The 14,540-nt window shown below is 35.7% G+C and overlaps 2 protein-coding genes across 3 annotated transcripts; both read right to left on the minus strand.

The window, feature by feature from the left end:
• Nucleotides 1-486: 486 nt before the first annotated feature.
• Nucleotides 487-13,263, minus strand: LOC110968026 (annexin A2-like). Its single transcript, XM_022217824.2, has 13 exons — nt 12,980-13,263; nt 12,578-12,617; nt 10,764-10,860; nt 10,601-10,689; nt 5,972-6,085; nt 5,805-5,895; nt 5,637-5,716; nt 5,459-5,497; nt 4,155-4,245; nt 3,982-4,077; nt 3,847-3,902; nt 677-784; nt 487-600 (listed from the first exon to the last, which is right to left on the minus strand). The coding sequence occupies exons 2-13, from the start codon at nt 12,602-12,604 to the stop codon at nt 541-543; spliced, it is 948 nt and encodes a 315-aa protein (XP_022073516.1). The 5' UTR covers nt 12,605-12,617; nt 12,980-13,263; the 3' UTR covers nt 487-540.
• On the minus strand, nt 6,487-9,118 carry LOC127536179 (zinc finger BED domain-containing protein 4-like). Of its 2 annotated transcripts, XR_007945172.1 has the most exons (3): nt 8,309-9,118; nt 6,942-8,010; nt 6,487-6,816 (listed from the first exon to the last, which is right to left on the minus strand). XR_007945172.1 is itself a non-coding variant. In XM_051955847.1 (2 exons), the coding sequence occupies exons 1-2, from the start codon at nt 8,510-8,512 to the stop codon at nt 7,114-7,116; spliced, it is 1,101 nt and encodes a 366-aa protein (XP_051811807.1). In that variant the 5' UTR covers nt 8,513-9,118; the 3' UTR covers nt 6,487-7,113. The 2 variants fall into 2 exon arrangements, 1 of the variants encoding a protein (XP_051811807.1); XM_051955847.1 differs by having other exon boundaries at nt 6,487-8,010.
• Nucleotides 13,264-14,540: the final 1,277 nt, after the last annotated feature.

Here is a 14,540-nt window from a genome sequence, read left to right on the forward strand (position 1 = left end):
AGCGTGGACAGCGTGGCGTGATGCTATTTGCATATATAATAAGCACTGCGCTCCTTCCCATGTAACTGGGGGGAATAAAGAAAAACAGAACGGTTCCCATCGCTCATGTTAACGAGCCGTTCAAAAGAACCAGTTCGTTCGTAAACGTCACAACACTATTAATTATGAACCGAAAAGATTGATCATTTATTTAGAGACGTTAAATATTGAGTGGGGTCAAATTGAGCCCAAAGATAGTAGGAGGGTTAAAAACAAAAGACCTAATACTGAAGGGAATATTGTGATGAGATTATCTGAACAAATCATGCCAGTGTTCCCTACCTGGTTTATTTGTAAAATAAATACTACATTTATTTGTAGTATAAATTATTCATCACCTTTTCATTAACTGCACTCAACACAACTTGTTTTGTTAGATTTTATGTATTTGTGAGTCAGTAAATGTAGAAGATGCAATTCATGTTGATCTAATAAAATGTGAAGAGCAGGAAGTTATCAGAGTTTATTTTTGCATAAAGACAGACTGTGTGGAATTCTGGTTTAATCTTCAGACCGACAGACGGCCAGCAGCACCTGTAGATGATCTCCTTTGAACTGTTTCTGTAGAAAAAGAAAGATTTCACGTCAGCGTTGGATACTGAGAGGCGACTCTAGTATGTATTGCAGTTTTACTGACCTGCAGAGCCGAGTACAGAGAAGTTCCTGTTAGTTTAATGAAGGCCGCCCGGATGCAGAGCAGATCCTCCTCGCTGTGAGAAACCATGATGCCGTGAACAAAGGACGGCTGCAAAAGTTTAAATTATTAGGCTGTGAAAAGTTCCAAATCTCCCCTCATACATACAAAGTTAACGTCCAGTTTGTTTCACATAGCTTTACAGTCAGTGCAACAACAGTCTGCAAACCTGTGTGTTATAGAAGTGTTGTTGTGAATAATAAACAAATCAATAAGGTAGAATGTGATCTTGGCTTTGCTTCTTGGCAAGGCTAAAGACTATAAAACACAATTTTGGACATAGAACCCATTGTGTTTTGTGTTGAAATGTAAAAACATGATGATTTTAGTTTGTTTTGTTGCATCTGGACCGCTTTAGATCAGGTTCACACCAAAAACCATTGAGCTTAGGTGGGTCGGATCTTGAATAAATCATCGCACAAAGGCTAAAGACTCCCTAAAACATAATTTTTGAAGTGTAAATGGATAATTTTTGGTGCTAAAATGTAAAAACATGGAGATTTTAGTGCATTGTTTGCATCTGGACCACTTTAAATCAGGTCCAGATTAAAAACCAGTGAGCTAAGGTGGGTTCAATCTAGAATAGATCTTCGTACAACAGCAAAAGACTATAAAACTGAATTTTTGACATGGAAAAAGATTATTTTCAGTGTTAGAATGTAAAAACCTGAAAATTTTAGTGTGTTTTTTTGCATCTGGACCACAGCTTAGGGGTCAAATCTTGAATAGATTGTCGTACGAAGGCAAAAGACTCCATAAAAAATAATTTTTGATTAAAACACACGCTTGTAAAACCACAAAGACACACACACAATGAGAAACTGGGAGAAAAGCATCTGCTAAGTGCATGGACACACTCATGCATACTGTCCTACATATGCCAATATGGTCTTCATATGTTTTTGTGGCATCTAGTATTTTATTTTATTCTAATTATTGCAAGTTCTGCACATTGTGGATGGGAGCAATTATTCAAAAGGTGTGAATTCTATTGTACAGTATACAGCACACTGTTGTTCCCCATCAGTAAAATACATTTAAAGCTAATTTCTGTACATTTCTGGTACTTTTTAAGGCCATACAAGTGCTATCTCTAGCTAAACATAATGTTTACACCTATAGCAGCAATAATAGTGATAATAAACCTCTACCTTAGTTAAGAAAACTGTTAAAATGAGTGTGATTCAAAAACAAGTGCTGTCCACTGACTAAATCCCGTCTTTCTGTCGTCTGAAGAGGGAAAACCCAGACATTCACAAAGAGTGTGATGGAGGAAAGGTGGGTTCTTCATGTAAAATAGATTTTGGGTTTAAAAAAAACTCAAGGCGCAAAGGGCGATACCTGATTTGCTTCGTGATGTCATAAATGCAAAATTCAAGCCAAAGGACACAGGGATCATTTGTTTGGCTCAGTTAACGACGTTTTGCATGAAACGATTCACATACCAGGAAGTCGTTTGAAATGATCTACTGCATCCAAAACAACAAGAAAGTCTATCATTAACTGTTATTGATTTACAAACTGGGATATTACAGCAAGAGGAAGTCTGTTCCCTAAATTTCAGACAATGTTTTATTCATAAAGCTCGATTCATTGCAGATGAAGTCAAGTTAGAAGTTTTCTTTTTATTTGGGTCTGAACACCTACGGTACCAGGAACCTCTTGAAATCTATTATGTTTCATCATTTTTCTGTCGCATTTAAAATTGCAATTTTGAAAGCCTAAAAATGCTTGAGAACCCGTGAAAATTTGCACACACATCTGGACCGGCAAAAATTTGATATGTTAGAGGAATTGTACACATGTGAGCCAAAATAGCGCCACAAACTACGGCCACTACATGCCATTTACAGCTATGGAATTTGGTAGGCATATGTAACTCATCAAGCCGCACAAAAATGTAATTGACAGCCACACCCAAAACACAACAGGAAGCTGGCAATTTTGAATTATGTGACATATTTTGGAACATTTTGGACTAATTTTTTCACTTTTTCAAAAGCTTTAACTCAAATAGGGCAACACCAACAGAGCTCAGATTTGGCCAGGATGTGCTCCAGGCATGGGTGATTAAAAGCTATCCAAAAAGTTTTTGCTCCATAAAAATCTGAGTGTGTGTAAATGGTGGCTGGCGGAGTTTCGATGAAACCATGAAACAGGAAGTGCTGTACATGCTCCAATCTGCCTCAGATTTTACATGTATGATCAGAGTCTGGCCCTGATGACATACCTAGGTCAACACACTCTCACTTGCACCGCCACCTGGTGGAAGCTTGGACTCACTGACCAGTAAAGATGCGAGGACCCGATCAACGCTGCTTGCAGCTTTAATTAGGGTCCAAGCATTGAATGGTGCAAAGACCCCATTGAAACCCATGGGTTTAATTTACACCATTGTTCTTTCTTTGGTGGACTTTTCATTTGGACTTTTGAAGGTCAAAAAATACTTGAAAGCACGTCGACCTTTGTACATACATCAGGATCAGCGGAAAAAAAAATCATATTTTTTGGGGGAATTGCATGGGTGTGAGCCAAAGTGGCTCCATAGCGCCACCTGGAAAATTTCAAGCATTTACTATGGCCAGTACGTGTCATCTAGAGTTATGAAACTTGATACATATATGTAATTCATCAAGATGCACTAAAATGTCATTGACACCCATACCCAAAACACAACAGGATGCTGAGCATTTTGAATTATGTGTCATATTTTGGACCATTTTTTTCACTTTATCAAAAGCTATAAACTCAAACAGGGTACCACCGACAGTGCTCAAATTTGGCCAGGATGTACACTAGTCATAGGTGATTAAAAGTTAGCAAAATGCTCCACAAAAGTCCGAGATGGCTGGTGGCTGGTGGAATTTCGACAATTATGACACAGGAAGTGCCGTCTAATTGGCCTGTATACACTACAATCTGCCTCAAATTTTGCAAGTGGGATCAGACTCTGGCCCAGATTACAAACCTAGACCAAAATACACTCTCAGTCACAGCGCCACCTGATGGACATGCTTAGATTCAATGACTAGCAAGAATCCCTCCTTTTGTTACGGCAAAAACCTCATTAAAATATGTTTAACTTAAGTGAGTTAGAAAGATAACTAGCGTACCTTCATGGTGGCGAGTCTCTTGGCGAGGTAGACATCGGAGCTTTGAATGCACTGAACTACAAACACATATAATAATAAACTTTAGAAGTTATTCAACATGTGCATTTCACATTAAAACATTCAAACCTTATTCACCTAAAACACTCAAACCCAGTCGAAAGTCTCCAGAGAAGCGTTTCTCCACCGTTTCATTGATCGCCTGTCCGTTCTTCAGCTCCAGTCCCGTCAGCACTGTCAGGAAGTTATTATTAAAAGTTAGAGGAATTAACTTATGTTTAAATTTGTGTAAATCTAAATCAGAGAACCACCTTTGTTGAGATGATCCGAGTCTCTGGAGGTCAGGATGCTAATCCACGGTCCAGCATCAGCTTTTTTCCCACTTAGAGTCGCAGACAGAGACTGAAAACAAAAAAAACAGTCCAAAAAAGGTGAAATCGCACAAATTTGAAGTTTTACAGCAACATTCTGCTCCCTATAAGGGCTGTGAGTGCATATAAGTGTCACAGAGTGATGCAAAAATGAAAGTTTTGCTGCTCACGTCCCCGTTTATCACAGCTATTCTGAATATTCTCTATGTGAGAAAGTAAATGATTGGGGAAAAAGTGATTTTTTTGAGCTGTTTCTGCAATTAAGATGGTGAGAACTGCTCCAAAATCACAGGTACTTTTCTTATTAACAAACTAATAAAGTAAATCTATGGATTATAATGGTGCACTGTCAGAATTTAGTAGAGATATGCTTTATCCTATTAGAATATAATGTTGAGAGTACCACATTTGTGAATATAAGGTAAAATAATACCTCAATACTTCCTTTAACCACATAAATGAAAACTTGTGAATGCATGTCTTGTGTTTTTATGGTTCAAAAAATGCAATTTTCTATAAAAAAAAGTGGGAATTTTAACGGCATTACAGAGACATGTAAATTTGTCTACTTTTGTAACTTCATTGACATTTTTGAATATTTAAAAAATCTATGAGAAAAGAGAAAATATAGTAAAAAAATTGCAGTGTACAAGCTATTTGCCATTTAACAAGCAAATCTGTGTACAGTTATTGTACCAATCTGTGTAAAATTAGAGAAGTGTCATTAATTGTGTCTAATTATATAAATATATTATGCTTGAATTTAACCAATTTATCTATTAAAAGGAAAACAATTGGGATTTTACAACAAATCAGTCCTTTTGTGCATAAAAACAGTTAATATTTAAAAAGGAAACCTTTAAGGGAATTGTAAATATTATTTTGCACTGGACATGTAAATATGCCTTCTATGTGTTCTTTTATTGTATTGATGTTTTTGAACATTTAAAAAATGTTGGAGAAAATTAGAAAATTATGTAAAATTACATTTTACAAAATTACATTTTTTACAGTTTACTGTGTGTGTGTGTATATACATATATATATATATATATATGTGTGTGTGTGTGTGTGTGTGTGTGTGTGTGTGTGTGTGTGTGTGTGTGTGTGTGAATAATCTTGAAAATAACACATTTATTTTGACAATGTGCAGCTTTTTTATATTAAAATATAATAATCACAGATTCTCCTTTTATGCAATTAGAGCACATTTTTTAATTTATAAAAGTAAAATAAATAAATACCTCAATATCTCTTTGAACACCACCAGCAGCGCTGCTTTTCTGTTGAGAGGAAGAAGAAAAAAATTCTATTTCAGAGCCACATATAGAGTAAATAATAATCCATAAGGCACAGTTGTAGTTTTAAAAAAAATGTGACTGTTAGTTGTGAAAAATGTAAAGATAAAAATAGTGAAATTACATTTAGTAAAGCCAGAACGAGTTTAGCAAAGTCTCCGCTGGTTTCTCCTTTCAGCTCCTTCTCCAGATCCTTCTTATACACTGAAAACCAAAAGAAATAAAGAAAATATGTGAATTTAAACATCCACAACTATCAGTTTATGTGGTTGAAGAAGATTAGAAAAGTTACATTGTTTATATGCGGCTCTGATTTCCTGAAGCCGAGGTCCAGATCTGGTGCACAGAATCTCCATCAGAGTTTCCTCATCTGTACCTAAACCCTGCACACATAAATATGCATGAATACAAACACTAATATAAATGCCAGGTAAGTTAAATAAGAGCTGTAGCACTCACGGCCATGGCTTGCTGCAGCCGATAAGCTTCATACTGGACAGGAGGCATCAGAAGCTCCAGCAGAAGAACCTCCACATCTCCAGATAAAGATTTCTTCAGAGCCGCCGCAAGGTCCTGATAAACCACAGTGACCCATTTTAGACTGTGTCAGTGAAAAAACACTAGATAGTCCATAATTAAACATGTTTCATCATCATTAAGGTCCTGATAGACCACAGTGACCCATTTTAGACGGTGTCAGTGAAAAAACACTCGATAGTAGGGATGGGTAGATGATACCTTAGTGTGTGTATCGGAACATTTCCCAAACTGTGTTGACAGTTACTGTATAAATGTCGACATCTGCTGGATGAAAAGAGTCATTGCAGGCTGCTTCAATAAAGACTTTTCACTCATTGCGTATTGTTGTGCCTGCTTGAACTTGCACTTTATTGTCAAGACAAATGCCCCATGTGGGACAATAAAGTTTAAATGATTAATAAATGTATTTATTTAACTGAAAACAAACACAACAGTCTTTCATACATTTTTATTCAGAAACATCAGCTGCTGTAACATCTTAGGGCCAAGGCGATTACGTCGCTTGGAAACTATTTCTCCTGCTTTGGAGAACACCCTTTCACAGGGCACTGATGAAGACGGTGTACAGAGACATTTCATTGCAAGTCTGTACAAGTGAGGGTAGTCTTCCCTTTGTGATTTCCAGTACTGAAGTGGATCTTGTGAGCGGGGAGTGTTAACCTCAGACAGATATCTCTTCACTTCAATAACAGAATCTGTGGTGGCACTTGAGTTGGCTCTGCTGTCCCAGACTTCCATGTCTAGCAGCTCCCACAGGTTGTCATCTGAGGGGGAAAAACATACAATGCATCTATGTTAGTCTTAAACTCTGAACTCTCCTTTTACAGCTAATTAAAGCTGAGGTTAAAATCCAAATAAACACTTTACAATATGACATGACAAACTGAACTGGGAGCAGGTGGTTGTGTTGAAGGTCCAGCCTGGGCATCATCCATTAGTATTGGCACAGTGCTCCTTCTCATTTCTGCAGCACACTCTGACTTAAGTTTTTTCACTGCTTCATTGGCTTTGCACTCACTCACAAACCCCATTTTCTTGAACCAAGGATCCAGCAGTGTTGGTTAAGTCATCACACTTGATGACTCAAGGCCGCACACAGTTTCTGTAAGTCTTTTGTTAAGGTTTTCCACCAAAGTCTTTGCAGTTTCTGTTGTCATACTGACTGCGTTGCGTTGCAATGAGTGGTGCAGCATTTTAAGCATAGGAATGACTTTTGATCCACTCACTCTTTTCTCCTCTGACAGCTCCACTGTTGCTTGGTGAAATGGAGCAAGCACATGGAGAGTCTCCTGTATGGTTTCAAAATCCTGTGTAGTTAGAGGAGGTATTTCACTATTTAAAGAGGCCAGAGATACCATCATTGATTCCTTCAGCTCCACCATGCGTTCCAGCATTAAATATGTGCTGTTCCATCTAGTTGACACCTCATTAATTAATTTCTTCACTGGTGATCCCATCTGTAGCTGGACTTGTCCCAGCTTCTCTTTGGCCGTGGTACTTGTTCGAAAGTATGTTACAATCTGCTTTGTTTTGTTACGAATACCTGTGAGTGTCTCAATTTTGTCACATGATTTCCTGACTGTTAAGTTCAATGAGTGAGCTATGCAAATTGTGTGTCTAATGTGGAGCTTTCTGGCACATGCCTTCATGTTTGCTGCTGCATCTGTGACTAGACATCTCACTTTCTCTGCTATGGCCCAATCTTCCGTTATTTTTTGCTTAGCTTGGGCCAGATTTTCAGCAGTGTGCAGCTGGGGAAAGTGTTCCACTCCTAACACTGATGTAGACATTGTATGAGTCTCACTGTGGATGTAGTGACAGGTTACAGCCAGGTATGCCTCCATGTCGATTGAAGTCCACATGTCAGCCGTTAGACTCACTGCAGCAGCACTCTCCAGCTCTTTTTTCACCTTCTCCTTTTTCTCCTCATACTTTTGGCCAATCATGATCTTGAGAGTCTAAATTTAAAAGAACACAGGTTAAATAGATTATTGAGTGAAAGCACGTAACAGGCATACCAGAATCAGAAAAAGTTTTATTGCCAGAGCAAAATTCATTAACTAGGAACTTGATTCAAAGTGCAACATAAAACACTGATGAGAATAAAATAGTAAATTATAAATACCAAATATTACAAAAACATTAAAAGTGCTAAACAAAATATGTCGTAAAAGACATCAAAAAAAAGGGAAAAAAACAAATTCACTTTGTTAAAATGTATAACACCATATCCAATTAATCAACTTCATTGCCTACCTTTCTTGTTGGCAGAACATATGAGGGCATAATGAACTCCATCAACTCTCGGTACCCCTCGTCTTCCACGATGCTGAGCGGCTGACAGTCTTTAATAATCATGTTCACAATTCTTTCATCACCTCGTTGCTTCATGGAAGCACTCGGGTTGATCAAAGGGGTGTCATCAGGCGCTTCGTTCTCATGTCGGTAATGCCTCAGCATTGTAGAGGTGCTCCGGTTACTGTAGGACAACTCCTGAGAGCAAATCCTACATTTCACCTACAGTCAGAATTACAAATAAATCTGTGTAAGCAATTTCGTTTGAATATAAATTGCAATAACCCCCAAAAATAGTGGAAACAACAACAGGAAGAGCATTTACCTTATTTGCCGTGATAAGATCAAAGTGATTCCACACGACAGAAAACTTCCTCTTCCTTGATTGATTATCCATGATGATCTCCACAAACAAGTAAGAAACCAACGCAAAGCCACAAAGTACACAAAAATGTCGGTGCAACACGAGCCACAAACCTGTCGCCACATTTTCCGCCTTATCAATACGATTTGGCGCTTCCAAGACCAAACGACACAGCAACTGTGTCGGTCACGTGGTTTGCCTTACAGCGATACGCACACCGACACGGGGCTTCGCCTTGTGGAGTCGACACATGTGTCGAGGCTTCAGTGTCGTTAGACCCATCACTACTAGATAGTCCATAATTAAACATGCTTCATCATCATTAAGGTCCTGATAAACCACAGCGACCCATTTTAGACGGTGTCAGTGAAAAAACACTAGATATGTGAGTTTTTATGTATAATGACATATTTTTTTAGATTTTACTCATGTAAAAACAATGAAATAAAAAATGTGATGGATACATTGTAAAACATTGTATTAGATTAGAACTGTTTAGATTTTAGCTGTGAAAACTGCTACAAATATATAAGATATCCTCAATTTATCAAATACATTGATGTTAAATTACAGAACCAATAATCCATTTACAGTTTCATACTGGAAATGAATTCATTATTACTTGTTCACAGTTGCTGTTTTTATAAATTTATTTTACATTACTAGGAATATGATAGAATAACATATGTAATATAATAAAATATAATATAAAAATGCTGGAATAAAGATATTACAGGTTTTGTGTACAAAAAATCTAAAGCTTAACAAACAAATCTATGGAAAATGAAAGATCAACAGTCTTTTTGTTAATTGTCACTTATTTTGTCTAATTTTAGAAAAGTATTTGCAATTTTACACTTAAATTTAATTTGTGAAGTGATAAGAAATTATTAAAATAATTTTTATGTATTAAAAACAATTTATTATTGCTACTGCTATTAACAATAATAAAATACATTTTTATGTATTAAAACATGCTATATATTGTTATTTTTATTGCTAAAATACACTTATGTATAAAACATGTTGCATATTGTTATTAAAATATGTTGTATTAAATGTTATATGTTATTATTAATAAAATACATTTTATGTATTAGAACATGTTATATTATTATTAGTAGTAATAGTAGTACTATACATTTTATGTAAAAAAAATGTTTTCTTTAAAACAATAAAATTCACAGTCAGAGTTTTTAGACGTTATTTTCCATTAGATGTGTAAATATGTCTAGTTTTGTCATTTTCTTGATAATTTGGAAATGACTAATAATCAGAGATAAACATTATTAAAATGATTGACTTAACAGTTTAAAATATAACTCAGTTTTTTTCTGTTAATTGTCATTCCTTGTATTCGATTCTAGATGTACATTTACAGTTTCACATATTAGACAAAATGATTTGTGAAATTGGAATTCATTTTTTATTTTTTAAAAGTAATGTTTGAACAAAAAAAATCTAAATGATCTTTTTAAAAAGTTGATGTTATTCAAAGATACAGATGTTTTACATTCATTTAAATTAGAAATATGACTTCTGTTTTCTCATTTTAGATATTGTTGTTCATTCTAAAGATGCAAAACGAACCTGTAATGGGAGAAAGGCGTAAATAACAGATGGATTTTATTTTACACTGTATGTTTTGTGTCCTGTTTCTTCTGTTGACTTTCCCTTAAAGATAAACAGACGTGCTGCTGTTGTGAATAAAGATTCTTTTAGCTGAACCTTCTCCAAACAGAGGTGTGTTCAAACATTTCTACATTTCATCAGCAGATGAAGGGATGACAGTGTTGTGTAACCTATGACAGATGAACGGAGGAAGTTTTTCCTCCAGGGCCTGAAAATTCCTCTCTGGAATTCTTTCTGAACATGTGGTGTTTCTCTACCTTCTGGGTTTGTTCTTCAAAGGTCTTAGCGATCTCCTGCCGCTGGGCATTGGTCCGGTTGGTCAGAATTCTCAGCAGAGTCACTACGTCTGAATGACACGTGTGTTATTATTGTGGGTTTAATAACAGGGAAATAAAAGCAAGAATGCAACAGAACATGTACTTTTGCTCTCCAGAGCTTCTCGGATCTCCATTGCGTCTCGGTCGGCATGGAAACCGGGAAAAGGTCGAACGGTTCCCAACGTTCCCCAACACATGTTCTGTTAAACGAAGGAGAGTAGAGCCAATAAAACCTGCAGACTGGACTGACAAAGATCCTGTTTGTGTCGACGATAAAACAGCTGGAATGTGGCTGAAAGAACAACCAGGAGATGACCAGTGATAGCAGGCAGCTGGAATCCAAAGAATCTCTAATATGTTTTACCTCCTGGTGGAGGGTTGGTACATCAGTAAAAGACATTTCTATAGGTCTTAATAACCCTGAAAAGCACTTCCATAAAGCTGCATTTAATATGTGGCTACAAGATAAATATTAAATTCACTGATTTAGGGAAAGCAAACATTATTTTCATCTGTTTTTCTTGATAGCATTGTATCGACTTATTATATGATATGTATAACTGGGTGTCATTAGTATAGGAATTAATAAAAGTCAACAGAACTTCTACTTAACATATTGTGGCAACTATTATTTTGATTGTTGACATAACGTTGCATCAACTTATCAAATAAAAAAAGATTTCTGTATTAATTGATTTCAAATTTAACTTTTAAGTTGAGTAAAATAATCTTTTCTTCAATTTGTCAAATGTTTTTGGAGAATGTTTATTTTTTCATTTTAGTAAGACTGAAGACTGCTCTTTTTCCACTGTTTTTGGCAAACTTATTTTAATTAATTTCTTTTCCATTTTATTGTGCATGTGTATTTTTCTTATCACTTGTTTTTTAGCTGTTTTAATAAGTTTTAATTATTCTATCAATCTTTGTGTACTTTATCCAACTTGTCTTTAATGTTTTTGCTTCGTTTATTTCTTAAAACTTCTACAAAAAATGAAAACTTGTGTTTACGTTGCCAATCATTTAATAAAAACACATTTGATTTTAGATAAGCGGATTCTTTTATTTCAGTGTATTTTGTTGATTAAACATGATTTTGTCAAAAGTTGTCTGAACTCAAAAGACTTGATGTAAACGGCTGTAATAATCTATTTTCTTGAAACAAAACATTCAGTTTGGAATCCGGTTTTTAATTTCAACAAGGACATAATAAGAGACATCGGTGGAACCAGAACCTAACAGGACATATAACAGGGTGTCATCTGCATATGCATAAATAAAAACAACACAACTTCTACGAATGGTATTGTTGCAACTGTGAATATTGACATAATAATGTTGCATCAACTTAATATTTTTTTGGTAATTTAAACTCAAATTTTTTGCATTAGTCGATTTAAAATTTAATTTTAAGTTGAATGAACTCATCTTTATTTCAATTTGCCAATTTAAAGAGTTATACTAAGGAGGATTTTTTTTTCATTTCAGTAAGCTAAAGGCTGTTGTTTAAAAAAATGTATATTCTAATTATTTATTTAAGTATAAAACTAAAATGTCACTTGTTAGGAGAATAATTTACATATTTCTTCAAAATTCCTTCAAAATAACTTGGATTTATTACTCAGAGGAACCTGATTTTTATGAAAAATGAACTAGAAAACTTATATTTATGCACCAACTATTAAATAATTTAAGTTTTAGACATAAAGCTAATTCATCTAACTAAATTTTGCTTTTTGGTTGAAGATAATTTAATTAAAACTTATAAAAAAATGATGCAAACTTTTATTTTTGTTGCTGTTGAGCCCAAACATGAGCTTTGACATTTTAAATCTTCTTTAAATGTCATAGCATTAAGAGACAGCAGATCACTTCATCTATAAATCGAGTCATAAAGGAGGTTTTCAAATGTTTACTTACATAAGAGGTGAAGTATTCTGGGTCCATGTCTTGGTTTTATCTGAAAACGTGAACAAATACAAAAAGGTGAAACTGAAAATGATTTTAACAGCACAGACAATAATAAAAATACATATATCATGAGCATAGATAGTAATAAAAACACAAATATCATCCTCAGAGACAGAAAATGCTCAAAAATTCTGAAAACATGGACAAATACTGTCAAAAACATGAAACTGAAAATGATTTCAACCACACAGACAGCAATAAAACACAAATTTAATGAGCATAGATAGCAATTAAAACACATATCATCCTCAAACACAGAAAATGTGAACTTTACTTGAAGTTTTAGATCATTAAGATGCTAAAACCTCAGCTGTTGACATGTATTCACAAAGAATTTCTTATTTTTCTCACCTGTAACAGACTCGGAGGCAGCTGGAGGAGGGTGTGGAGGGTATTTCGCAGTACTTTTACAACCCCCTGTAATCTGCCTGTACTTCAGTCCCACCTCTGCACCGCCACACCTGGCCGTCGGTCCTCGGCCAATCAGAGCTCGGGATGGTCGGGGCTTTGAAAACGCTGACGCTCTCTGGGAAGCAGGAATCCGGACAGTCGGGTTTGTTTACGCTTCTACAGTCTGCCCTTTGTGAACCCAAAACAAACTGAAGTGAGGAAGTGTTTCACTGAAGGATGAGCTCTGGAGTTTTTCACCAAGTGAGAGGAAATCTGATAAAGGAAGCCGTCAGGCTGCATGCCAGGAAGGTTCAAACTGTGGTTTCAGGGCGTGTTGTTAAAGTAGAACATCTTTTGGCTCTGAAACCAGGACAAACCCGCAGAGCAAACAACAGGAGTTCCTGGTGATAAAAATCTGATCTAAATAAAAGTCATTCAGGTGAGAAAACACCTGAAACATGACAAAAGGTCCAGAGATGCCTTCATGCTTAAAGAATTCCAACAGAAGAAGCTCAGAAATATCATGAATCCGTTGTATAAATGTGTTTTTATGTCAGTTTTAATCTTTTAATCCAGTTTCTACCTGCAGAGCTCTCAGTAACATGAGACCAATGTGGTTACCACAAACAAAGCTCCTACACTCTAAAAAAACATTACAGGAACCTGTTCCGTAACTGAATGCACATCTGCAGGATATAAATTACAGTTTAATCTTTTAAATAAACCTTATGAGAATTTTATTTTGATGCTCAACAGAATAATGTTGCATCAGTTGCAATATTGCAACATTTTCTGTTATTTAAGCTCAGATTGGTTGATTTAAAGCTAAATTTAAGTTGAAGTAACTTCATGGAATTGGATTCACAACTTCACATTTATTCACTTTAAATTCAGAATTTTAAGTTCAATCTCTTATTTGGTAATTTGGTGTGTGTGTATATATATATGGCCCAAAATAAGTCTCCATTCGGATTTAACTGATCAAATAGGTGAGATCCTTCCATTGGATAATTACTGCAGTGATGACAACTTCTTTAACTCTAGCTGATGCAGTGAGGAGCTTCCATGTTGGAAGACAAATCCTGTGGTCATGAAAGGATGTTAATCTGTCTCAGAAGGGTCAAATTATTGGCCTGCATCAAGCAAAGAAAACTAAGGAGATGAAACGACTAAAATCAGGTTAAGAATCGTCCAGCGTATTATTAAAACCTGAAGGATAGTGGAGAACCATCATCTTCTGGAACAAACTCTTAGATGATGGTAGGAAATCAACAGTAGAACTCATGGCTGTTCAATAGTGAAAGTAAGAGCAAACTCAAAGGATTGGGACTAAACAGCTGTAGCTCTAAAACCACTGATCAGTAAAAAAAAAAAAAAAGGCTTCAGTTTACTGTGGAGCATAAAGATTGGACTCTGGATCAATGGAAGAAGGTCATGTGGTCTGATGAGTCCAGATTTACCCTGCTCCAGAGTGATGGGGGCAGAAGTTTAGGTTTGGTTTTGGTCCAGAGTTTGTGCTGGT

This window comes from Acanthochromis polyacanthus, chromosome 11, assembly GCF_021347895.1.
Source record: "Acanthochromis polyacanthus isolate Apoly-LR-REF ecotype Palm Island chromosome 11, KAUST_Apoly_ChrSc, whole genome shotgun sequence".
Lineage (NCBI taxonomy): Eukaryota > Metazoa > Chordata > Actinopteri > Pomacentridae > Acanthochromis > Acanthochromis polyacanthus.